The following is a 23,949-nucleotide window of genomic DNA, read 5'->3' on the forward strand; positions in this document are numbered from 1 at the left end:
ATATCAAGTGATGAGAATTTTTCTTCAGGATTGGTGAAGTTAAGTGTCATAACATTAATGTCAAGTCAATTGGAAGTTTTTTTTCCAAAGGGATATCTTCCTTCCTAATGAAAACCATTGGCAATAGCAAACCTTCTCAGTTATTCAGGAAGTGATATAATACACTTGTAGAGTACAATGTCCTCCAAGTTGTTTTTTCACCAGAAGAAGAAAACTGCTGTTTTCTTCTTCTATCACCTTAGACTTTATTCAAAACCTTTTTAAACCTTTGAATTTCTATTTATAGCTAATTACTATTCTACTAAGAAATGGCTGTACTTCTATGAGGGAAACATCAAGGTGCAGTAATATTTTATCTTGTACAAAATTTAAAAAAATCCAAGTATTAAAAATGAAACCAGAAAATGACATCTGTAAGACTGTGGCAGGAAGCTTTTTCCAGAACAATGTGCAGTTCTTCCCAATTCCATTTTTCCCTCCGATTACTTTGTACACAAATATTTGTACACAGTCTTCCAGCAGTGGCATGTTTCTCCTGGGGTAGAGTATTGCCCTGCCAGCATTGGAGTTGACTCGCCTGTAGTTGTGTTCAAATTTGCTGATGGGACAAGGGTTTTTTGCTGAACACACTTTAGCAAGCAAGAGAGCTTCTTGGTCTTCAGATGCTATGAGTCCCAGAAAAAGATGAATGAGGTGGTGACGTGCCTCGTGTTTTGAAAAGAGATCAAAAACTTATTTTTGGGGTCACCTCCCTTTTGGTACAGAAAGCGCACAGAGGGCTTTGAAGCAGCACTTTCAGCCTCTTTGCATTCACTAGGAAATCTGAGACAGAGTTTGCCCCAAGGTTTGTGCAAAAATGCTCTTTTGATGCAACTGTTAACCAGACAATATCTCTGGGAAAATTTGCAAGGGCAGAAAGCAAGCCCTTCCTGGGAAATCTACTGAAATGGTTCCGAAGTTATTGCCATTCACTGTTGCTAACCTCTGCTGTCTAGCTGTCAGATAAGCTTGGGACCATGTTGAAATAATTCTAAACAATGTACTGAGGCTGTAATATTGAGTAAACATAGGTATTCTACATAGGTGTCAGGGAAAACTCTTTCTATTGGTAAAAATGAGTTCCATAGAAAACAAGAACAGCATGGCAGAAAAAAAATTACATCACTAGAATGAAGGTGCCCAGAATTCTTCTTTTGATGTTACACAGAGTCAATATTTTCTAAATAAGGTTGTGAAACTTATGAAGAAGTAGGAGTACATTCCACCTGACTGGTGCACAAGTTAATGTTTCCAACTTACAAAAAACATATAATTAAAAGAAAAATGTTCTGCCTTGTGGAAAAGTAGCCCATTAGTAATTTTATCAAAGGTAGGATTAGATCAAGTATTCCTACAAGACAGTAGCAGTACTATGAAAAGCCTTTTGGCATCTATTTGACTACAGGAAACTTGAGCAAGCAGAAGTGTCTTTCCCTGCTGCAAGCTGTACTTCCTATTTGCTACTGCTGCTTAAACATTGTTGAAAGAAAACTTGTCAAAATAAGACTGCTCCATATGAGCAACTGGAACTATCCATTGCGTTGCAGCCAATTTTAACTAGAAAATATCAGACACACACTCCAGTTGAATATTTGAATGCATAGATGGAGTATACCATCACTAAGAAATGGGAACGCTGGAGAAAGGAGCAAATGCAGATGAATTTCAGGGAAGGAAATTATTGGAGAGCTAACTGCAGTCCCTCGACTTGACAAGAAATGATGCCCAGTAAATCCCAACCTGAAACGTAAAGAACTCCCTTTTGAAATGGGTTGCATCTATGGTCCTCTGTTCTTCCTATATGAAGAAACTGTGTTTGGAATCAATCTTCCAAGTGGTATGGCTAAAGACCTTAGATACCTCAAATTTTTTGGTTTTTTTTCCCAGAAGCAACTGTCTCAAAACCTCTTTAAACTGACTTTTCCCCTTAAGATGCCATATTTTAAAAGAGCACCTTGTCATTTAACAGGGTATTCCAAACATCATTTCCAAATTTAGACTGAAAGTAACGCTCTTCCTAGTTATCTTTCTTTTTTTTACAGTTTCCTACTAACATAGGCAGCAAAGTAGAGAACAGACCACAGCTCTTTCTGGAGCATTTTGAACAAATGCCCTTGCTTATGTTCCAATCATTCACTTCGCCAAAATCCCTAACGATGAATAAAAGGTTGTGAAGGCATTACTAGTAGTATTTTATGGCAATGTATGGGTGTGATTTATCAAGTAGAATTTGTATCACATAGATGATACTTGGCAAATAGCAAATGAAGGGGTTTCTTTCAGCTCTCAGACTAATGTTCCATGTCAGGAATTTAATAAAAAGACAACAAAAAGGATATTTTTTAACAGTGAACTTAATTACACCCCTACCCATGGACATCTGAATCTTAGGAATAGACAGTGTCTGAGTGTCGTGAAGTAACAGCCTTTATCCCAATATCGTGCGTTGTGTCTAACCTTTCTTCCCCCCCCCCCCACCTCGGCCGTCTTGCCTCGGCAGGGCGGGGAGGGTAACCGGGCACCTGGGCTTTTGCTTTTAGCTGGCTAGCTGCTGCTGCTTAACTTACTAGCTGCTTTTACTTTTGCTTGCTGCTGCTGCTTAGCTTAGCTAGCTTGCTTTCTTTTGCGCTCTTCTTTTTTTTTTCCTTTCCCTCTTTCTTACCCTCCCCTGAAGATACTGTACCAACTCCAGACCTGACCTGGGACGTCCAAAACCCCCCAAAGTCTGCAAGAAAAAAATCAGCACCCTCCACAACACTACCTAGTTTCTTTTTCTTTTCTTGTGTTAGAGAGTGTTCCTTTGTTACTTGTTATTAAATAAGTTTTATTTTCCACTTTGCTCCTCCGAAGAATTCCTTCCCGAACCCAGTATTGAGAGAAGAGTAATTAGAAGTTTGTTTTAGAGAACTCCCTTTCAGAAATTTCCCCTAATTTGTCCTAAACCAAGACACTGATTTAGGAAAAAAAAAAGAATTATCACTGTTTAAAGAAGCATATGATTATGAACACTTTGCTGATGGAACGTAGCCTATTCATTGGCTGAAATGAAGCGGGTAGACAGGACATATGAAATATTGTTCTGTGCATCAAACATTCATTTTCTAAAGTGATGCTTACAGATGGTGAACTCACCAACTTCAATATTCCACTGTAGATAAGGGTGCCTAACTTGCTCCATCAAGTTATCCCTTGGAATCATCATCCAAGGGGATTTTCCCCTGCCTCTGTGAAAATGGGCCTACCCTTTTCACAATACTTTTGCAGCAGCATTGTTAGGCCTGATCAGCTGGTACGGAGGGTGAATTATCAGCAGCAAGGCGACTGGCCAGGGTCATTTGCTTCAATGGATTTTGATCTACGGGATATTTTGAAGACCTGCTTCAGCCCTGTTTGTCAAACACAGCCTTCAAATAGTGCTAAACAATTGTTCAGGCTGTGGACCACACTGAAAACGTCCTTTCTGGTGCCTGTACTGGGCCATACACTCTTTATTCTCTCCCTCAACTTCTCCATCACCTCTCATCTGTTTCACATGAGCTGTGTTCAAGGTCCACAAGATACTTTTCACAGAATCTTGAGGCCTGATGCAGTAAGAGTGATGAACAGAACACAGCTGGCATGAATTTTCCAGTTTGGATAAAACCTCTTGTGCACACAGATCCCCCATGCCCAGAAAAACCTTCACTAGTACTAGTGTGCTACCTAAACCGCAATTTAGTCTGAAAGAAAAGCTTTTGTCTGAGAGTATCTGAGAGATTTACATGAAGCACAGATATCTGACATATGCAAGTTTGAACGTCAGAGGAAAAGAAAATGGCAAGGAGTTTTTAATGTTACCCATTTTAATTTTCAATTCCACACACTTTTTCAAAAAGTGTCAATCTCAAAGGCCATCAACATGATTCAGTCATCTGTATGTTAGTACTCATATCAATGTGTTTCAAATCAAAAGAAGTTCAAACCTTTCCTCAAAGTTGATATGCCTAGATTTAGTATTTCTGATCTAGATTAGATGAAAGGAAGACATTTTTTGTTCTTGGGGTGCTGGAACGCTGAAACAGGTTGCCCAGAGAAGTTGTGTTAGTCGCATCCCTGAACGTATTCAAGGTCAGCTTGGATGGGGCTTTGAACAGCAACGAATGCCACCCTTGATGGTAGATAAACAAAGCTTGAATGTAGAAGAAACCCAGATGGAAGTATAGGAGCAAATTTTCTCTCAGCTCTTGGGGTAAATCCAAAGGTGTACAAAATTGCATTTCTCTGTCATTTTCACTACTGTAACAGAAAGCTTAATGAAAACTATGCAGAAGATACCAAATTTTAAAAGAGATAAGAACTACAACATCAAACACATGAGATGGGTTTCAACATGGGACACTCTCGGAGAGAAAATCTCTGTCTTTCAACACTTCATCACGTTAGGATTTCATGAAGTGCCAAAGAAGGCGGCAAAATATCCTTCAGGACATTATTTACTGTAGTTCAGCCTGGCCATTAGTCAGAATTGATGTTTGAACTAATGTAGATGTACCACGCACACTTTCCATGCACTGAAAAATTACTGTTTATAATGAATAAGCAAAGAGGATCATAATTGATTGAAAGCATCTTAAAAATGTCAAGTATTTCACTGTAAATTATTTATGATCAAAATACTTCTTCCACCTTAGTGAGGGACCAATCAATTCTTCCATATCATGATGGTTTAAAATTGTATAAATCAATATTTTCTTCTGAAATGTCATAATCTAATTTCTTCTATTTTGAGAAGAAAATATTCCTAGACATACAGCACGTGAGAACTAAGTAATTTTAAATAAACAAATGAAATGAAAATATTCTGCAAGTATAATTAAATGAAAAGCTGTGTTTTAAATATGAGGTAGATATTAAACAGAATTTGTGTACCAGATATTTGAATTGTTGTACCAGCTATTTTGCCCACAAAGAGAGACGTATTTAGCATTTCAGTCTTTTCCAAGTTGTTCATGATCTGCTATGCTGATCTCTGTGTGTGCCTAGGTGTGTGCAGAAGGGGGGGCATGTGAAGGGTACTGTGTATGTTTGCTTAACATACTGCCACTTGTAGTGGCAGATTCATGCCTGAGCTCCATTTTTTTTTTTTAGAAACTTCACAGAGAGTGGATATGAAGTTTAATATCCAAAAGAGATCAATTCCCAAGTCATCCATTTCACTCTACCCTATAATTCATATGCTTTGTTGCATATTTTATCAAATATACTTTCAAGCCGCATGGAGGAATGAGAATGTGGAGAATCCCTCCAATACCTTGCAACTTTTACACAAACAGATTTTCAAGAAAGTCATCATTTCTCTTTTAAATACGTCTGGGACAGGCATGATGGTTCTGTCAACCTGTTGGAGTTGACATTGCTGGGGCAACTTGTACGAAAGGATTGGTTTTTACATTGACCAGTTACTGAATCAAGGGCATGAATACATTTGAAGTTCAACTGGGGTTTCCTTTTTCTAGCAGACTACTTCTAGAACTAGCTAGCAGACTCCACCTGACTCTCTTTCTCTGTTTTTGTTTCTTTCCTATTTTCTTGGCTTCTTTGCAACTATCTACACAATTTTAGAACTTTTTTCCCCAACTAAAATTGTTTCATAGTCTGATAATTAATATACGTTTTGCACAAGGAATTTTTTAAATCTTTGTTAGAGTTGAGAGAGTTAAGGACATAGGTCTTTTTCTTCCCTTATGGATATTGCAATGAAATAGCTAAATAAAGACCAAGTCTTTATTTTTATTTTGAACCCAAGGAGATCATTCCCATACAGTAATATATTTTTTGGACCAATATTTGCCATTCTGATGATAGTTGTCATTTCTTAACAATATGCCTTCTGTGACTATGTTGACAACATTTTCAGTCAAGATCCTCACTGGTCTTAGACACACACAGGGAGAAATTTGCTCAGCCAGTGTCAGTCTTAAGCATACATCTCAGAAGATCTTTCTCTAGCTGGGGAATTTTCCCATGAAAGGGATTCAGTTATGGAGGAGACAGTTATCCTGGAGTTTTACATTCTTCTTGAACACTACTTTAGGAACTTAAATCCCATGTCCATTTGGATCTGGCTCTGCACAGAGCTTTGTCATGCCAGTCCTTGAAATGCATCTCTAAGAGAATTCACTAGCACAGAATGAATGAGGGTGCAAGGGGTCTGTGGGGCTCGCCAGGTCCAATCCCCCTGCTTCAACCAGGATACCTAGAGCCTGTTGCCCAGGATTATATATGGGCCTACTTTTAATGTCTTCAATGATCCAGACTCCACCATCTTTCTGGGCACTCTGTGCCATGGTTCAGTCACCGTCACAGTAGAAAATAATTTTGTGATGTTCAGAGGCAATTTCCTGTATTTCAGTGTGTGCCCACTGCCTCTTGTCTTCTCACAGAGCATCACTGAAAAGACACTGGTTCCCTGCTCTTTGCACTATTCCTTCCTGTATGAATGTGCGCTGCCATGTGGGCGGGAAATGGCGGCGGGGGCGGGGCGCGGCCTCCACCGCCCTGCGGGCGGCCTGGGCGCGGCGCGGCCCTCGCTGAAGGGGGTTGCGGGCCTTCTCCCGTCCAGCCCTATTGTAACCCTCCCGGTTTGTCCCACGTGCGGCTCCTGAGGGCCTGGGAGGGAAGGGGTGGCCATGGGACATGGCCCTGCTTGCGGGTAGGGCCGCCGGGATGAGGTTTTCCCCCCATCGCCGGGGGGGAAGCGATGGAGCGGGCACCGCTGGGAGATCCGAGGGCGAGCCCGGGCACGGGGGCGAACGTACCCTGCTGCTGTGGGGGCCGGGAGAGCGCCCTGCCCAGCCCAGCCCAGTCCTGCCCAGTCCCCTCCCCGGACACAGAGAAGCACTCCGAGGGCATTGTCCACTTTTAATTGTTGTCAAAGGTTGTCTGGATGCATAACACTGTCACAAGGGCACAGAGCAGCGTGGTGCCGGCCGGGCCCGGGGACACTGGACACACGGACATGCGGGGGAACGTGGGGGCTGGGAGCTGTGACATGGCTTCCCCTCCCCGAGCCCCCCCAGAGCATCCCCACGCCCGGCTGGCTCTATTTACAGTATTCACAGACGTTGTACCCAGCGAGTTAAATAACTACATCATTACACCACACGTCTGGGGCGGCTCCGGCGGGCTGCGAGGGTGGGCTGTCAGTCTGATAAGGTGCATATTTAAAATAAAATAAAAAAAACAACAAAACAAAATAAAAACGAGAACAAAGAGAGGAGTCAGGCATTCTCACCGGGGCCCTGCAGCCCCTGGGCGCCCGGGAGGAGCAGTGAGGGTCGTGTTCTGACGACAGCTACGGGTCTGCGTGGGCCGCCGGGGTCAGGGCACGGGCAGTGGCCCCTGGGGACATCAGCCAGGCCCTCACAGCACCTCTGTGGGAGGGGAAAGCGGTGTGAGCCTGGGGTGCTCACAGCAGCATCCCCCCACACCCCTCCCGCTGCTCACCTGTCACCTGCGGGGGCTTCACCACGGCCTGCTTGAGGAAGGGCTCCTTGTCGCTGAAGGGGATGATGCTGCCGGGGCTGCCACCGTGGTGGGAGAGATCCCGCAGCTCCTTGGAGCCCTCGATGCCCGAGAAGCCGTTCTCGTGCTTGCCGGGCTGCACGCCGTTCACCAGGGCTGCCGCCTCCTTGGAGCTGCGGGATGGGAGGGCTGGGCTCAGCCCCGGCCCTGCCGCCCCCCGGCTCCCCCCCGGTGTCCCCGCGCTCACCTTGGCTGCAGCCCCTCGCCCACCAAGCCCTTCGTTCCCCCCGGCGTCCCTGCGCTTGGGGTCTCCGTCTCTGGGAGCTCCTCTGCCTTGGGGATTTGCCCCAGGTGCTTCTCGCGGCCTGAGGACATGGCAGAACCTGGCTCAGCCACGGCCCGGGCCAGACCATGGCTCGGGGAAGCAGCCCGGGATGCCCACACACCTGGGATATCTTCCTGCTCGGCTGCTTTCCCGTTCACCACCTTCTTGTCGTCCTTCTTCTGCAGGGACAGGAGAGCTGTGAGGGGCTGCAGGCAGGAGCAGGAGGGCTCTGTCAAGTGCCCAAGTCCCCAGTGCCCCAGGACAGAGGACAGGCTCCCACCTTGGTGTCTGCTGCAGCCGACTTGCGCGTCCTCTTCATGATCTCCTCCAGGCGCTGCAGTCACACAGGGATTCACACACGGCCCTGACCACCCAGACCTGCCTGGGCGCCAGGCAGGATCCTTTCCAGGGAAAAACCTGCCGTGCCCCATGCCTGGAGATGCCCCCCAGCCTCACCTTCTTCCTCTCCAGCCGCTCCTGCTCCTCACGCTGGAAGTGCTTCTCCCTCTCCTGGCGCTGCCGCTCAGCCTCTTCGCGCGCCTGCGCCTCGGCCTCTTCCTTCTTTGCCACAGCAGGGTAGGAAGGGATGAGATGTGACAGGGGGGAAAGGGATGGGGCAGGGACTGTGGGGATGTGCTGCCTGGACAGCTCAGCACAGCCCTGCGCCATGTTCCCTCCTGCCACCCTGGGCCTTGAAGGGCTGGGCTGGTTCTCACCCCTTCACCCCCATGGAGAGTGAATCACAGGAGACCATCCCCGCCTTCCTCCTCCATCCCTGCCTTTGTCCCCCACCTCCTGCAGCCCCTTTCCCCCACACTCTGTCATCCCCACCTGTCTCTGCAGCCGCTCCACCTCCTCTCGCTCAGCCCGGGCTCTCTCCTGGGCCTCTCGTTCCTCCTGCAGCCGCCGCTCCTCCTCCCGCTGCCGTGCCAGGGCCTCCCTCCGGCTCTGTTCCTCTGCCACCCGCTGCGCCCGCTCCTCCTGCACCCGCCTGTGGGGAGGGGGCCCTTAGCACGGCAGGAGCCTGGGGCTGGGGGCCAAGGTGACAACACCCACCTCTCCTGCTCCTCCTGCTCCCGGCGCTCCCGCTCCTCCCGCTCCCGCTGCTCCCGGGCCTGGCGGCGCTTCTCGGCCAACAGCCGGGCAGCCTCCTCCCGGTCCGTGGTGCCAGCAGGGGGTCTGGCTGGGGGGCTGGCCGGCACAGGGCCAGGGGCTGCAGGGACTGGCAGGCCTGGGGGAGGCAGGCAGCGTCAGGGCTGCTCTGGCTTCTCCCAGCCCTGCAGCTTCCCCAGTGACACTGTACCCACCTGCTGTCGGCTCTGTGGGCACCTTGGGGGGCTCGGGAAGGGCTGGGGGTGCCGGACCCCGCTCCTCCTCCTTTCTCTCCCGTGCCTTCACCTGGCCCTCCTGCTCTCCCCGGTCCTCCCGAGCCCTGGCCCCCACCTTGGGGGAGGAATGGGCGCTTCGAGGCAGGGGCGGCTTGTGGGGAGAGCTGAGGGCCAGGCTGGGGGATGCCGGGCGAGCCTTGGGGGTGGCAGGGGACGAGGGACGGTTCTTGGGAGTGGCAGGGGATGAGGGACGGTTCTTGGGCGTGGCAGGGGATGAAGGACGGTTCTTGGGGGCGGCAGGGGATGAGGGACGGTTCTTGGGGCCAGGGCTGCAAACAGAGCAAGAGACAGTGTTAGTGGGGCTGGTGCAGCCCATGGGTGGAAGCCTCAGGGTGGGTGGGGGGTCCTGACCTGCTGTCAGCCGCAGGCAGGAGCCGGGGCTGTGCTGCCGGCAGTGACTGCCGCTTCCTGAGGCTGCGCTCACGGGACAGGGCGCTGCGCTCCTTGGCATTCTCCCAATCCTTCTCCTTCTTCTCCTTCTTCTTCTGCTCCAGCCAAGGACAGACAGAGATGGTGTCAGCACTGGGTGCTGGGCTTGGCTGGAAGCCACGCCATGCCCCACAGCTGCCCTGGCACCCCTGGGAGGTGGCACTCACAGGCGAGGGCTCGGTCCTGCGGCGCGGCGTCACATCAGGGCTGGCGGCAGCCGCCTTCCGGCGCTCCCAGCAGCGGTGCGGCAGGCGGTGGTTGTGGCAGGGGCTGAGGGGGCTGGCGGAGGCTGAGCGGGGGCACACGGGCACTGGGGGAGGAGTGACCAGGGTCAGGATGGAGCCAGCACCAATGCCAGCTGCCCACTGACTCCTGGCTCCCTCATCCTCATTCCCCCTGCCTGTGCCAGGACCCGCGTGTCCCTGACCCCTGGGGGCTCACCCTGCTCCTTGCCATTCCCAGCCAGCGTCACGGCACTCCGGCTGCGTGCGAGGAAGGACAGGGTGGGCGTCATCAGCCGGTCCACGATGCTGCTCTCCCATGGGCTCAGCTGCAAGCTCCGGTCTGGGGAGGGAGGGGGGCCATCAGTGCACCACAAACCTCCAGACTCCAGTCCTGCCCTCACAGCCGCTGCTGGGAGGGAGCAGCGGTGTGTCTGCAGCAATACCACGGCGCATGCACAGTTCCAGGAGTGCCCAGAGCTTGGCCTTGCTGGGGAGGGGTCCCCACGGCCCCACACAGCTGAGCAGGATGAAGGGCCATGCCCGTGGGTGGGTGGCTGGGTGCCTGTGGACGGCGCTGTGACATGACAACAACGGTGCCCTTGTGTCCTGTGGACACTGCAGTCACCGTGTACCAGTGGCGCCAGGTGCCACCCTGGTGACAGCAGCCCCCCCCCACTCTGCCCTCTCCTTGTGCCCAGCAATGGCACCCTTCTGTGCCCCTGCCCTGTGTGACCAAGGCCCTGGCACGTGCCACAGTGTGCTCTCATCCCACGGGAGCTGTGCTAAATCACCAGGCCAGGATTACAGCACCCATGGACGGCGATGGCTGGCCACACAGCTGGCTCAGCTGGGCACCAAGCTGCCACTGGCTGCCCTGCAGCACATGTCACCAAACACCCTGCGGCGCATGGGAACCACCCATGGAGACAGGGCCCCTCTGCCCCTCTCCACTGGGCGTCTGGCCAAGGGCAGCACCGGCTGCTGGGAGGGGAGAGCACAGAGCCATGGATGCTGCAAGAGGACAGGGTGGCAGGTCTGGCACGGGCCCAGGGAGATGCTGCTCCCACCCGGGCAGTGCTGACAGCCCCCAGGTGCCTGTCCCTGGGCTGAGCCCCAGCACAGGGTGGTGGGAGCTGCCTGCGTCACCACAGTCACCGGCGTCAGCTGCTGTGGCTATTTATACCCGTCCGGGAAGGCGCCCATCGCCAGGCAACCCTGAAACACAACAGCAGCCCCGGCACTGGACACATCCCTCTGTTGGACACATCCCTCTGGCATGGCTGCAGCCCTGGGCAGCGCTCCCAGGGCCAGGATGACCTTGCAGCACCACGGCCACAGAGCTCTGTGGCACCCAGCCCCAGGAGCCAGTGGGGGCACTGTAACCATGCCCAGCCCAGGAGGGCAGGTGACAGGCAGCCCCTCTGTGGCTGCATCAGCACCCACCAGAGCTGCCCTGGGGAAGGGAGCCAAGCTCCCATCCCTGTCCTGGCGCCTCATAGGGCTGCCACCACACAGCCATTGCTCCTCCTCCTCTTCCTTCTCCTCCCAGCCCACACAGCCTCAAGGAGCCACCGGCTGGTTCCAGCCTCCTCCCCCAAACAGCAAACGGCTTCTCCTCTCTCCGCGGGCACCTGGGGGTGGGGAACCCTGGCATCGGGGGCCTGGCTATGCCCCCTGCACTGGGGCAAACGCAAAGGGCTCTTACTTCTACTGGGAGAGTTCCAGAGGGTGGCAGAGGATTTGGAGAGCCGCTTGTTGATTATAGAGTCGACGTGTTTGGGGAGGTTTACAGCGGACACCGAGCACCGGCTCGCACCTGGAGGAGGGAAAAGACACAAGGGCATTAAGGTCCCGGGGCCGGGGCCAGGCCCCCATCATGCAGCATGCACGGCCGTGCCAGGGCACTGGGGCAGAAGTGGAATGACCAGGGGAGATGCTGGAGTCCAGGGACACAGCACAGAATGGAGTAGGATGCTGGAATCCAGGAACATGGTACAGAGTGGGGCAGGAGATGCTGGAATCCAGGGACACATCACAGAACGTGACAGGAGATGCTGGAGTCTGGGGACACGGCACAGAGTGGGACAGGAGATGCTGGAATCCAGTGACATGGCACAGAGTGGGGCCAGTGGAGATACTGGTGTCTGGGGACATGACACACAGCACTGGCATTCAGTATGGCAGTGTCTGAACCCTGCAGGTCATGCTGGGATCAAGCAGGGATCTCATCCTCAGAGAGCCAGGGTGGCTCCCAGGCCCCGCTACAACAATATTCCAAAACACAGTCCTGGGAATCAGGAGCAGGTGGCCGGGGACCTCGGCAGCACCAGGCGAGCTTCCACCCTGGGGGAGCAGGGTGAGGGCAGCAGGTCCAGACAGACATCAGACAACATCACACCGGTGCTGGGTCACTATGGCACTGCCAGCACAGTGCTGGTGGCTGGCAGCACCTCCACAGGTAGCTGGGATCTCCCCACCCCGCCTGGCTCCTCTGGACAAACAGCCAGGGAAGCTCAGGGCTGGTGGAGGCAGGAGATTGGTGAGTGACAGCTGGCAGCAGCTCCAGCAGCACATCCCGATGGGAAGTGGCAGGGGAAGGTGTCGCCTTGCCAGACCCTGCCAGGTACTGGACCACAGACACCTGGAGTGGGCCACGAGCCACAGTGGCACACATGGCACTGAGACAGGTGTACCCATTGGAGCCTGGACACACAGCCCAGCCAGGTACAGCCGGGCACGCAACACCTGAGCACACACGCCACTTGGCACACGGTGCCAGTACACACAACCTGGCACACAACACCTGTACACAGCCTGGCCAGGTACAGCCAGGAACACAACACCTGTACACATCCTGGCCAGGTACAGCCAGGAACACAACACCTGGAGACAGCCTGGCCAGGTACAGCCAAGAACCTGTACACAGCCTGGCCAGGTACAGCCAGGGTCACCACAGCTGCCCCATGGCACATGAAGGCCAGACAGTTCCTAGGGACACAGCACTCTCCTCTATGTCACCATCCATGCCAGCCAGTGCTGGCACCTGCCAGCACAGCACAGCACAGCAGCCAGGGGACAGTGGAGACCTCCACTTGTCCAAGTGCTGGATCGTGCAGGGTGTCCCCAAGAAGCCCCCACGGTGCAGGACCAGCTTCTGCAGCCACACATACAGCCATGGTCACCTCCATACTGGACCTGGAGGGGCCAAGCACTGCCCCCACCCAGCTGGGGAACAAGAGGACATGCCACAGCACAGACCCCAACCAGAGCCTGCAGAGGCCTCGTGCAGCCCCACAGCTCCTGGGGCCAGGGGCTCTTCACAGCTGCTGGACACCTGGCAGCGTGGCCATGGCATGCTGAGGCAGCCAGGGCTGCCCCCAGGCAGGTCTCTGAGTGGAACAGAGACTGTGACACACAGCCTCCAGCTTACACCCAGCCCCACAGGAGCAGGGAACAGCCACAGAACCCCATCAGTCCCCAGCACAGCCCAGAGTGATGGCAGCATGTCCCACCAAGTGGGACCGAGCAGTGTTTGAGGGCTGGCAGTGAGATGCCCAGCTGCTCCCACCACTGTCAGAGCCACAGGGTCCCCAGGTGCCTGTGCCCAGCCCAGCACTTACCATCCTTGTGTGCAGAGGAGCCGTGGTGCAGGGCCCCAGCCCAGGACCACCGCTGCTGCCGGATCTCTGCCCACGTCTTCTTGACCGACCGCTGGATTGCTGCCTCATAGCGCTCCTGCCCGAGGGAGAGGGACAGGCTGAGCCCAGCAGCTGAGGGAGCGGCGCTGGGGCCAGCCAGAGCCTCCCAGCATGAGGCCATGGCAGTGATGGGGGTGCTTGGAGGGAGACAGGACAGTGATGCCTGCCCTGGCCAGGGCACACGTGCTGAGAAGCTGGGCACAGTGCAGGCTCTGCACCAGGAAAGAGGGGCAGCAGAGGATGGATACAGTGGGCAGCTCCCAAAGGGTTGATGAAGCATCTCCTGAAGGGCTGCTGGAGCCATGAGAACTCCTCAGGGATTGCATTCCACGTGCCACCCCAGCCCCCTGCCCACTGCACCCATGATACCCATCCCCATCCCCACCTTATTTTTCTCCAGCTTCTGCCTCTGCCGCTCCTCCAGGACCGCCCGGCGCTTCTCCGCCCGCAGCCGCTGCTCTTCCAGCCGCTTGCGCCGCTCCTCCAGCTGCTTCTCCCGCAGAAGCCGGGCCTTCTCCTCCTTCTCCAGCCACAGCACCCGCTTGGCAGCTGTGGGGGGCAGCAGGGTGGCACCGGAGGCACAGCTCTGGGCAGCCCCGTGCTGGGACCGCATGCCCATGCCAGTGGCGTGGGGCCATGGGCCAGCTGCGGCCGGGGCACACGGGGCAGGCAGGGCAGGCAGCATCAGGGCCGGCCAGCGAGGGAGGGGTTTGGGCCAGGACAAAAGGAAGACCGGGAGCCCGCCGAGCCGCGCGGTGAACAATGGGGGAATGAGGGTGGAAAGAGCGTGGGGACAAGGAGGCCCCATGCTCAGCGCAGGGGCCCTGCTCGCCCGCTGCCCCGAGCCACTCTGGGGCTGCCTGGGGCTGCCTGCACACGGCAGAGCCAGGGACCACGGCTGGTGGCACCTGCACAGACTCGGGGAGTATCCAAAGCAGGGAGCAACAGTGTGTGCTGGGGGGTCAGCAGCATGCCTGGGGGTCATCAGTGTGCCTGGGAGTCAGCAGTGTGCCTAGGGGTCAGTGATGTGCTGGGGGGTCAGCGGCATGCCCAGGGGTCAGCAGTGTGTCGGGGAATCAGTGGTGTGCCTGGTGGGCAGGGCTACCAGCACTACAGTTTGCACCCAGGCTCAGCTCACCACAGCTAATGGGATTGCCCATGACCCGGCAAAGCTCCTTAGCCCCTGCCTCCCCCCATCCACTTTCTCTCCCAGCCCCATACCCAGGTACTTGGCCCGTTCCTCACGCCGCTCCTTCGCCTGCTTGTGCCTTGCCTGGGCTTTCTGGGCATCTGCAGAGGGAAAACACTGTTAGGGTAGTGCCCAGCCCCACTAGGCATCGCTTGGTGCCCATGGGGTGCAGCATTACTGGAGCACCACAACCTCTTGGCACCTACCTTGCTTGGGCCGGGGGCTGGCAGCAGGAGATGGTGAGGGGCGGCTGCTCCGGGGGCTCACGTCCTTCGAGGGCCCAGCTGTGGCACCCAGGGAGCTCTTGGCATCAGGAGGAGTCCCCTCGGTGGCAGCTGGGGCTGGGGGCTGGCTTCCGTGGGGCAGCGTCTCGGCGGAGCAAGGGGCGGCAGCGTGGATGGGGACAGGCTGGCCAGTGGGGTGGGACAACGCCTCTTCTTTGGGGTGCTCCATCCCAGGCGGCTTGGGGGGTCCTGGGGGGGACTGGTCACCCCGGGGGGGAACACTCTGTGCTGAGGGGACCACAGTGGTAGGGCTGGGGGACACGGGCTGTCCTGGCAGTGCCACGGTTGAAGGGCCGGGTCGGTCACACTGCAGGGGGCTGCTCTCAGAGGGGGGCATCACGGCCGGGGGGCACACGGGCTGCTGGGAGGGGGGCACAGCTGCAGGGACAGGCGAGACGATCTTCTTAGAGGGGGTGATGGCTGCAGGGACGGGTGGGGCGGTCTTTTCTGAGGGGATGACATCTGGAGGGCCGGGTCGGTCATGCTGAGGGAAGCTGTGCTCTCCCTGCAGGGCACCCCCAGGCTTAGGGGGTGGCACAGAGGGCAGGGGGACACTGTCTCCCATCGGGGATGGTGTCTTCCCTGCAAGAGGGACAGAGCAGAACACAGGGTCACTCAGTTGGGGAAGCCTGTGGAAGACCCATCCTCCCCAAACACAGCCCTCAGGACCCCAAGGAGGGCAGTGGGACCCCACCTCAGCCCTGCTGCTGCTGCTGCCCCAATCCTGGGGGGACCCACAGCAGGTGCCAGGCGCTGGGCGCACAATGCACAGAGGGACAGCCGTGCTCCGCCAGGCACTGCCACCACAAAGCTGCCCTTCATCCCCTGGCAGCTGCCGCCTGGCCCTGCCATGGGGGGACACGGGGCCAGAGACCCTCCATGGGCCCAGGGACCCACACATTCCCCTGCCCTTCCCCCAGGGGGACGAGGATGTCGAGCACTTCCGCGGCACAGCCGGAGGCAGGATGGGCGCGGGCTGTGGCCTGACGTCACCATGACAGCCTGTGGCCCCCATGGACCCACAGCCATGAACTCATGGCCCAGGAATGCAGACCAGGCTGCCAGAAAGAGCCCCCTCCCCGCGTGGGGCCGGCCGTGGGGCAGCCCCGGGGATCTCCCCCGTTCTGGATGACCCCTGGGCACCCTGAGAGAGCGCTGAGCACAGCCCAGCATGCTGCCAGCGCCTGGCAATGCCATGGCACAGGCTCTCTGTAGAAGTGGTGTCGGAAGTGTCCACGGTGACAACAGTGGTGGTGACTCCCCCGGCCCCCATTATCGGCCCTCTGCAAATAAACCCTTCAGTACTTGCCAGGATCCCAACTCCAACCCCTATGCAGCGGCAGCATTGTCACTCCTGGCCAGAATGACACCAGACCCATGCCAGGACACACAGTTCCAGCCCCATGGACACCACTGCAGTGAGCCCCTGACTCCAAGGGGGGATGGCAGAACCCCAGTGACCAGCAGCCACCACCAGCTGATGTCACACGCTGGCTCAACCGTGTTTGCAGAGCTCTCCACAGCTCTCAGTGAGGGGCAAAGTGTGGGCTCTGCAAACACAGCCGGCGCCACTCCTCACCCACCCCATGGCTCCTCACCCACCCCATGCTGGAGTCCTCCAAGCAAGGGTCAGCCCAGGCTACCCAAACAGGCACTGGGCACTGCCAGCCTCCTGCACTGACAGCATGGGCACACCCCAGGTCCCCTGGTCCCTGGAGAGGGGCTGGGGGTGCTGCTGCAGCTCCCCAGGCCAGGGCTGTGCCTAGGGTTCCCTTACCCTGGACTCCGTGGGGACACAGGCAGCCCCGGCCCCCCCCCGCAGACTTTCCGGGTATTTTGTACTGCAGGAAGCCAGCCCATCCCCTGGCCCCGATCCTGCACATCCCATGTCCCCAGCACTGCACCCTGTGAGGCAGCCATCGGTCTGATGAGGGGCTGGGACTGGGGGGTGCCCCGCTCTGTCCCCCCAGGGCTGCCTCAGATGGGCAACCACAGGCAGCAGGGCTTGGCAGCCCCCAGGTGCCAGATCCCTGGATGGCACCTGCAGTGTCGCTACGTGTGTACCAGCTGGGAGGGGTGACGCTGGGACCACTGTGGTGGCACAGCCAAGTGCTGCCCACAGGGTGTGAAAGCATCAAGGCCAGGCTGATCCTCTGAGCAGATGGAAATACCTCAGAGAGCCCTGGACATGTGGGGAGCACTGGCAGGGGACAGTGGGTGCCTCCTGCCACTCCACACAGCCAGGCACAGAGCCCTGGGCAGGATCTGCCCTGCCCCACTGGCCAGAGAGACAACAGCACCTGTGGCCAGGGCAGGGCTGTGGGCACGGCCAAGACCTCCAGGCCCAGCCAAGCCCCCCAAGGTGGGGCAGGGCCAGCCCTGCCACCATCTGTCCCTGTCCACACAGCCAGGCACAGAGCCCTGGGCAGGATCTGCCCTGCCCCACTGGCCAGAGAGACAACAGCACCTGTGGCCAGGGCAGGGCTGTGGGCACGGCCAAGACCTCCAGGCCCAGCCAAGCCCCCCAAGGTGGGGCAGGGCCAGCCCTGCCGCCATCTGTCCCTGTCGCTGCTCCAGCACGGCAGCTGCCCTGAAACCCAACGCTGCCTGCGCCCAGGCAGCGCGGACGTCCCTTCTCCCCCGGCCAGGGCATTCCACACGGATTAGCTCCTGTCTCCCCAGACACGCAGACATGGCTGCCCTGCAGCACCCAGCCCCATGGCACCGGCCCCACTGCTGCCACCGGGACGGCGCCGTGCCCAGCACAGGGCGCGGTGCTGCCCTCGACGCCGCATCACCCGGCCCGTCCTGCCCTTCCCAGGGGTCCCTTTGGCACTGGTGCCCGTGCCACCGAGCACCAGCGGCACCTCCAGCCTGGCAGCGCCCGGTGCAGCGCTGTTCCTTGGCCGGCACATGGCCAGGGATGCTCAGCCAGGTGCAGGCAGATCCCCGTGCTGTGAAGTGAGAGCACATTGAGGCCCGCGGGCACCGCTCGGACCAGCGGCCCTCGTTAACTGTCCCTGCAGGGCACTGCCCAAAAGGACGGGGGGGGGCACCCGCCCGATGTCACCTCAGCTCCCCTCAGCTCTGTATCCTTGTGTTCCCGCTCTGCAGCACAGCCAGGGCAGCCACAGGCTGCTCCATGTGCAGTGCCCAGCGGGGCAGGGGGCATCAGCAGGGCTGGTGATGCACTGGAGGTCATTGCTGAGCAGTGGAAAGCCACCCAAAGGTGCTGGTGTCACAGTGCCCAGCCACCGTGGCCATTGAGGCAGTCCCTGCTGTGCCAAGGACAAGACCCTGAGTCCGGCCCAAAGAGCCACTGCTGGCCCTGCAAGGCTGCTCCCCACAGCTCTGGGGACATCCGTGTGTGCAATACACCCTCAGGCCCTCCCTGGTGCAGCTGTTCCCAGCTGCCTCCCCTGCCTTGACAACAGCCCCATGGGGATGAGCCCCTGGGTCTCTCCTGCCAGCAGGTCCTGGTGCAGGGCAGGAAGGCAGCTGCGGCCACAGAGCAGGGATGGCTCTGTTGGTGCTGGTGTCCACTCTGCCTGAGGCCACCAGAGCACTGTCAGATGCACCGGGATGCTCCAAGCCCTGGGGGTGCTCCAAGCCCCAGTGCTGCCCCTGATCCCACCCCCATCTCAACACTCAGATGGGCCTTGGGTCTGAGCCCTGCCCTGTCCCTCCCAGCTCCTGGGATTCCCCTGCACTGCAGCAACTCTCACACCTGAATGACAGGGACAGTGAGCAAGTGCTCCTGACACATCCCTGGAACGTCCACAGCATATTCCCAACACGTCCCCACTATGTCCTGCCTGCAGGCACAGCACTGACATACGCCCTCAGTGCTGGCTCACATGCCTGGGCAGGGAGATATGGGCAATGCCAGCAGCCCCTGCCTTAGGGGTGGCCAGTGCCACCCTGGCAGCCGCCATCAGCAATGACACCCTGTCCTCAACGGGGACAGCCACCTGCAGCCTGTCCCCAGGCACACGGGCACTGTCACCCATGGCTGGCTCCTCTCCCCGCCACCTTGGAGCCCGTGAAACAGAGCTGGCAGCTGCTGGGCTTCAGCCACCGTGCCTCACCACTGCCCAGAGCTCTGCTCCGGGGGACAGGCTGGAGCAGGGCAGGAGGGGACAGGCAGCAGAGCCCCTGCCAGGGCACAACCAGGTGCCAGGCAGGAGAAAGAGGCATATCCAGCCTCCCTTCCCAGGGTGTGTGTGCTGCCAAGGCTCTGGGATAGGGATATGGGGGCAGCCATGGGGAAACTGCACCAGTCCCTGGCCCAGGGCAGAGACCACTGAGCTCCCATGAGCCAGCAGTGACGAGCCGAGCTGGAGAGCAACAAGGGGAACTTGGGATCTCGTGGTGAGAGCAAGGCCAGAGCCAGGGGGTTTCCAGGGTTTAAAACACACATGAAGGAAAGAGCTGGAGCTGCTGCTGCCCCAACACCCCCACAGCAAACTGTGGCTGTGGTCACAGCACAAGCCCAACCAGCCCAAAGGCAGGGGCAGGAACACCTGCCCACCATCCATCTGGCACGCTGGCAGTGGCGACAGGAGGTGCCCTCGTCCTTGGGGCGACCCGTGCGGCGCCACCAGTGCCCAGGGCAGCCAGCCCAGGCGCGCTCCCGAAAACCTGTCTGCTAGCATCATGCTGGGAAACAGAAACCTGGCTAGAAGGCAGGGCATGGGGCTCTGCGCCTGCCAGCATCCAACCCCTTGGGGAGCAGGTCAGTACCCCCAAAAAACAGGTCCTGTGCCTCACAACATGGATGTGGCACCTACCAGGGCTGGGGACGTGCAAGATCCAGCTCTGTTCCCAGCAGGTTGCCTGTGGGGCTGCCCGACCCTGCTCAGAGCCCTCCAAGGAGCGAGAGCTGTGCTAACTATTTTGGACATGGCACCACGGGACTGTCACATCACCACTCTGCACATCGCATCACGTTGCTCTGACGGTTTCGCAGCAGCAGCTCCCGCGATGGGAGAACTCCGGAGCTGCTGCTCCCAAACACAGGCACTGGCGGGCAACCAGCTCACCCTCCCTCGCCTCTGTGCCAAGGGAGAAGGGCTGGAGAAGCTGGGGGAAACCTGGATAAGGACAAACCTCTGCCTGCTCCCTGCCTTGGTCCTCGACCCTCTGTACACTGCATCCCTCTGCCCACCTGGGCAGCTCCTTAGGTCACACCCTGCCCTGGCTGCCCTTCAGGAGTTTCTAGCCTCCAGTGCCACTGGCTGCCCCACACAGGATGGGTCCCAGCCCCTTGAGTGAAATCCCGTCCCTGCTGGTGGCTCCGACCCACTCTAGGCAGAATGACAGGAAGCAGCCCAGGCTGCCCAGTCAGGCAGGTCACCCACATGGGACAGGTCAGGATGGTCTCTGAAGGAGGACATGGTGCAAAACCGCCTGTGCTCCTTCAGCACCATTCTGTGCTCACAGAAGAGCAGCCAGTGACCCACAGGGTGACCGGGAACAGCCAGCCCTGGTCCCCGGGCCACCACAGCATCGAGTGGGCAGGCCAGGGCGGGCGGGAAGGCGGCGAGGGCAGACAGCGGGACTCAGACAACATGTCTGGCGCAGGACGCGTCGTTCGGGCAGCGATGGCAGGACCCGCGGCCCGTTGGTGCGGGAGCCGCCGGTTTTCAGCAACGCCGGGAGCCGCAGCCATCCCTCCCTGTCCGCGGGCCCGGGCGATGGAGCACTGGGGCCGAGGGGGAGGGGAGCCGCCTCTCCTCTTCCTCCCGCGGTGGGAAGCGGCTCCGCGGAGCTCTGCTTAGTCACAGCAAGCGCTGCGCTGCAGTCCCGAGAGGCAGCGCCAACCCCGGCCCCGAGCGCGGCCCCGCCGCCGCCCTCCCCGGTTCATCCCGGGGCAGCGGGACCGGCCCTGCCGGGATCAGCCGCGAGTCCACGCGGCGGGGAGGGGGCGGCCCCGGCGGGCGGGGGGCAGCGGGTGCCTCCCACAGGGAGCATCGCCCACCGGCCGGCGGGGATGGGCCGGGGCGGCGCCGGCGCCGCCACCCCCGAGGCTTCCCAAGGACAGTCCCGCCGCACCCCCCCCTCCCCCCCACCCGGCGGCGGGGCCGGGGCCGCTCCGGCCCTCCCCAAGATGGAAGGGCCGTGCCCGGGCTTTGTCCCTCCCGGGAAGCCTCCCCGGCACCCCCCTCGCCCCCCCCGGCTCCTCCACCGCCTCCCCGGGCCACCGCCCCGCTCCGCTCCGCCGCATTCCGCGGACCCCGCCGCCGCATCTCCGCCGGCACGGCGGGCCGCATCCCGTACCTCCCGGCAGACCCCGCACCCCCGGGCCGCATCCCGCACCCCGACTCCCAGCGGTGCGGGAGGGGGCCCGGGCACCCCCCGGAGCCGGTACCGGCGCCGCTGCCGCCGCGGATCCTTACCGAGGAGCTGGGGCTGGGGCCGGGGCTGCGGCTCCCGCCCGGCGCAGCTCCGCTCCATGGCGCGGCAGGCGCAGGGGCTGGCCCAGCCCCGCTCCCCCCGGCCCGCGGGGGAGGACGCTCGGCGCTCCCCGCCCCGGCCCCGCGGCCCCGGCCGGGGGGAGCGGCCGGGGGATGCTCCGCCTCGCCCCGGCTCCAGACACGGCCCCGCAGCCCCGAGCCGGCGCCGCTCCTCCCGCTGCCGCGGCTGGGACCCTGCACCCGTCACTCCTGCCTCGGGCCTGTCCCCGCAGCGCTCAGCATCCCCCAGATTTGCTCGGCCACTCGCCCGCCTCCAAGCCCTGCTCTCCCAGATTTTGGGGCTCGCACACACATTTTACGATGCTCCGGTCACGCGCGAAGCGCTGGTCCCGCAGCAAACACGCCCCGCCCCGAGCAGCACCGCGATGCACAGCCAGCACCACCTGGACCGGCTGCCCCAGCCTCAGGCACCCCAAAAAGACACCGATTTCCCGTTTCCGAGCCCCACCTCAGCTGTTCGAGAGGCCTTGGAGCTGCTGCTCCCCCGCTCCCCGTCACACGTGAGCCTTAGTCACCGCCAGCAGCCGCCTCCGCTGGCGGGGCTTCCCCCCGCCCGCATCCCACCCTGATCCGGTAACCGGCAAACAGAGGCCTCTCCCGCTGCCCGGACAGGAGCAGCGGCCCCCGCTCAGCGCTGAAACCCCTTTGGGCCCTGCTTGGACGGGAATGCAACGGCACGGCCAGGGTAGGGGACGAGTGGGCAGCACCAGCAGTGGAAGAAACACGGCTCCAGGTGCGGCAGGGGCACCGGGAGGCAGGGACATGTCCTTGTCCACCACGTGGCCATCCTGCTCCAGGCATCCCGCAGAGTGCCCGACTCTGGGTGTGTGGATGAACGAAGTTAGTTTTCTGCGGGCTGCACCCATCAGAGATGCCTGTTTTGGGGATGATGTCACCGCAGGCCAGGAGATCCCCTGCCACTCATCCTCCCTCACCTACCAGGCAAACAGGTTTACCGAAATCCCAGCCCTTTTCCTTGGAAGTGCATTCCCCTGAGTCAGGGATGAGGAGCTCCTCAGCAGACGGGGCGGCCCCACTCTGTGATGCTGCAGGGGTAGCCCTACACCCCAAATCACCCTAAAGTCATCACCCTCCTACAGCCTCTAGCCCTGCACCCTCTCACCTGGCTCAGACAGAGCAGAGGCTTCCTGAAACTCCCAGAGCCTCACCTGCCAGCTGACTCCCCACCAGGGAATGCTGCACAGCCAAGCCTCAGCTCTGGAAGCTGGGCGCCCCAGGAAGATGGCAGGGAGAGCAATGTCCCAAAGAATTCACAGAGCCAGGATATGCCCTGGGACAGGAAAGGGGAACAGCCCAAATCACATTGTTGCATGGCTGAGCCTCCAAGCGGCTGTAGCAGCCCCTCAGCTCTGTATTTCCATGGCACACAAGGGATCTGGCAGAGCAGGTTTGGAGCCACTCCATGACATGTTCCAAGGGTGACTTCCAAAGCTTCATTGTCTGTGGGTCCCACAGCATCACCTGGAGCAGATGAGCATCTCAGGGCTCTGGGACAGCCTGGCACTGGATCCAGCCATGTCCATGGTCCTTCCCCCCACAGTGGGGTCAGTCTGGAGCTGAGTGAGGTGAGGAAGGAGCAACTGTGGGTGTACAGGGCCTGTGGCTGTGTTCCAACAGTGCAACATGAGAGGGCTTGTGAATGCCATGCCAGCCCAAGTCGATGGGCTTATACAAGCAGGGATTGATCAATCCTTCTGCTGCAGGCAGAGCCCCGCTGTGTTGGGGTTCCTGGGTCCAGCCCCGCTGTTCCCGTGGTGCTGGGAACAGCTGCCCCCCCGAGCCGATGGAAAATCCGATGAGCTCATGATGAGCACGTCACCCAGCCCTGGCTGCTGCATGCCTCAGCACTCCCTGTGCTCCTCAGCCCTGCAGTGTGGGGTGCAACACTGCCATGGCTCCATCGGGCCAGTCTGGGCAGGGGACTGCACCCTCAGGCCCAATACCTGGCCCTGACACTGACTGTAGGGACCCAAAGGGATCAGCACCCCAAAGTCAAAGGATAACTACAGCCACGATTCCGCCCTGCCAGCAGGAGCTGACACTGTGTGAGTCTGGGAGCAAACAGGGATAGGGATGGCAAACAAACCCCGCCAGCATCTCTGAGCAAAGTACTATGTGGGACACCCCGTCCCACCCATTTCCACCTGCTCCCTATCCCTCTGCTCCCACCTCTCCTCAGCCCCAGGACTTTGCCCTGGCACCAGGCTGATCACACCCTGCTGCTCTGACACAGTGCCCACAAGGGGTGATGTGAATCCCTGTCCCCAAAGCACTCCAGCTGATTCCCTCTAGCCATGGGGCAGTGACCCAACAGGACCCTAGGGATGAGTGTCTGTCCCTGTGTCCTGTCCTGGGGTGGATGGATGCAATAGG

The 23,949-nt window shown here is 58.5% G+C and overlaps 1 protein-coding gene across 5 annotated transcripts; it reads right to left on the bottom strand.

The window, feature by feature from the left end:
* Positions 1 to 6,925: 6,925 nt before the first annotated feature.
* Positions 6,926 to 22,026, bottom strand: MAP7D1 (MAP7 domain containing 1). Of its 5 annotated transcripts, none has more exons than XM_018922543.3 (18): positions 22,004 to 22,026; positions 15,002 to 15,661; positions 14,828 to 14,896; positions 13,992 to 14,155; positions 13,529 to 13,643; positions 11,614 to 11,724; positions 10,126 to 10,248; positions 9,852 to 9,994; positions 9,607 to 9,740; positions 9,175 to 9,524; positions 8,924 to 9,098; positions 8,699 to 8,858; positions 8,324 to 8,428; positions 8,148 to 8,201; positions 7,989 to 8,073; positions 7,790 to 7,907; positions 7,525 to 7,715; positions 6,926 to 7,451 (listed from the first exon to the last, which is right to left on the bottom strand). In XM_018922543.3, the coding sequence occupies exons 2-18, from the start codon at positions 15,642 to 15,644 to the stop codon at positions 7,441 to 7,443; spliced, it is 2,751 nt and encodes a 916-aa protein (XP_018778088.2). In that variant the 5' UTR covers positions 15,645 to 15,661; positions 22,004 to 22,026; the 3' UTR covers positions 6,926 to 7,440. The 5 variants fall into 5 exon arrangements, with proteins under 5 accessions (XP_018778088.2, XP_030087708.1, XP_030087710.1 ...); XM_030231848.2 differs by lacking the exon at positions 22,004 to 22,026 and adding an exon at positions 21,478 to 21,559 and having other exon boundaries at positions 8,324 to 8,425; XM_030231850.2 differs by lacking the exon at positions 22,004 to 22,026 and adding an exon at positions 21,478 to 21,559 and having other exon boundaries at positions 7,989 to 8,046.
* Between the last annotated feature and the right edge of the window lie 1,923 nt (positions 22,027 to 23,949).

Source organism: Serinus canaria, chromosome 23 (assembly GCF_022539315.1).
Source record: "Serinus canaria isolate serCan28SL12 chromosome 23, serCan2020, whole genome shotgun sequence".
Taxonomy (NCBI): Eukaryota; Metazoa; Chordata; class Aves; order Passeriformes; family Fringillidae; genus Serinus; species Serinus canaria.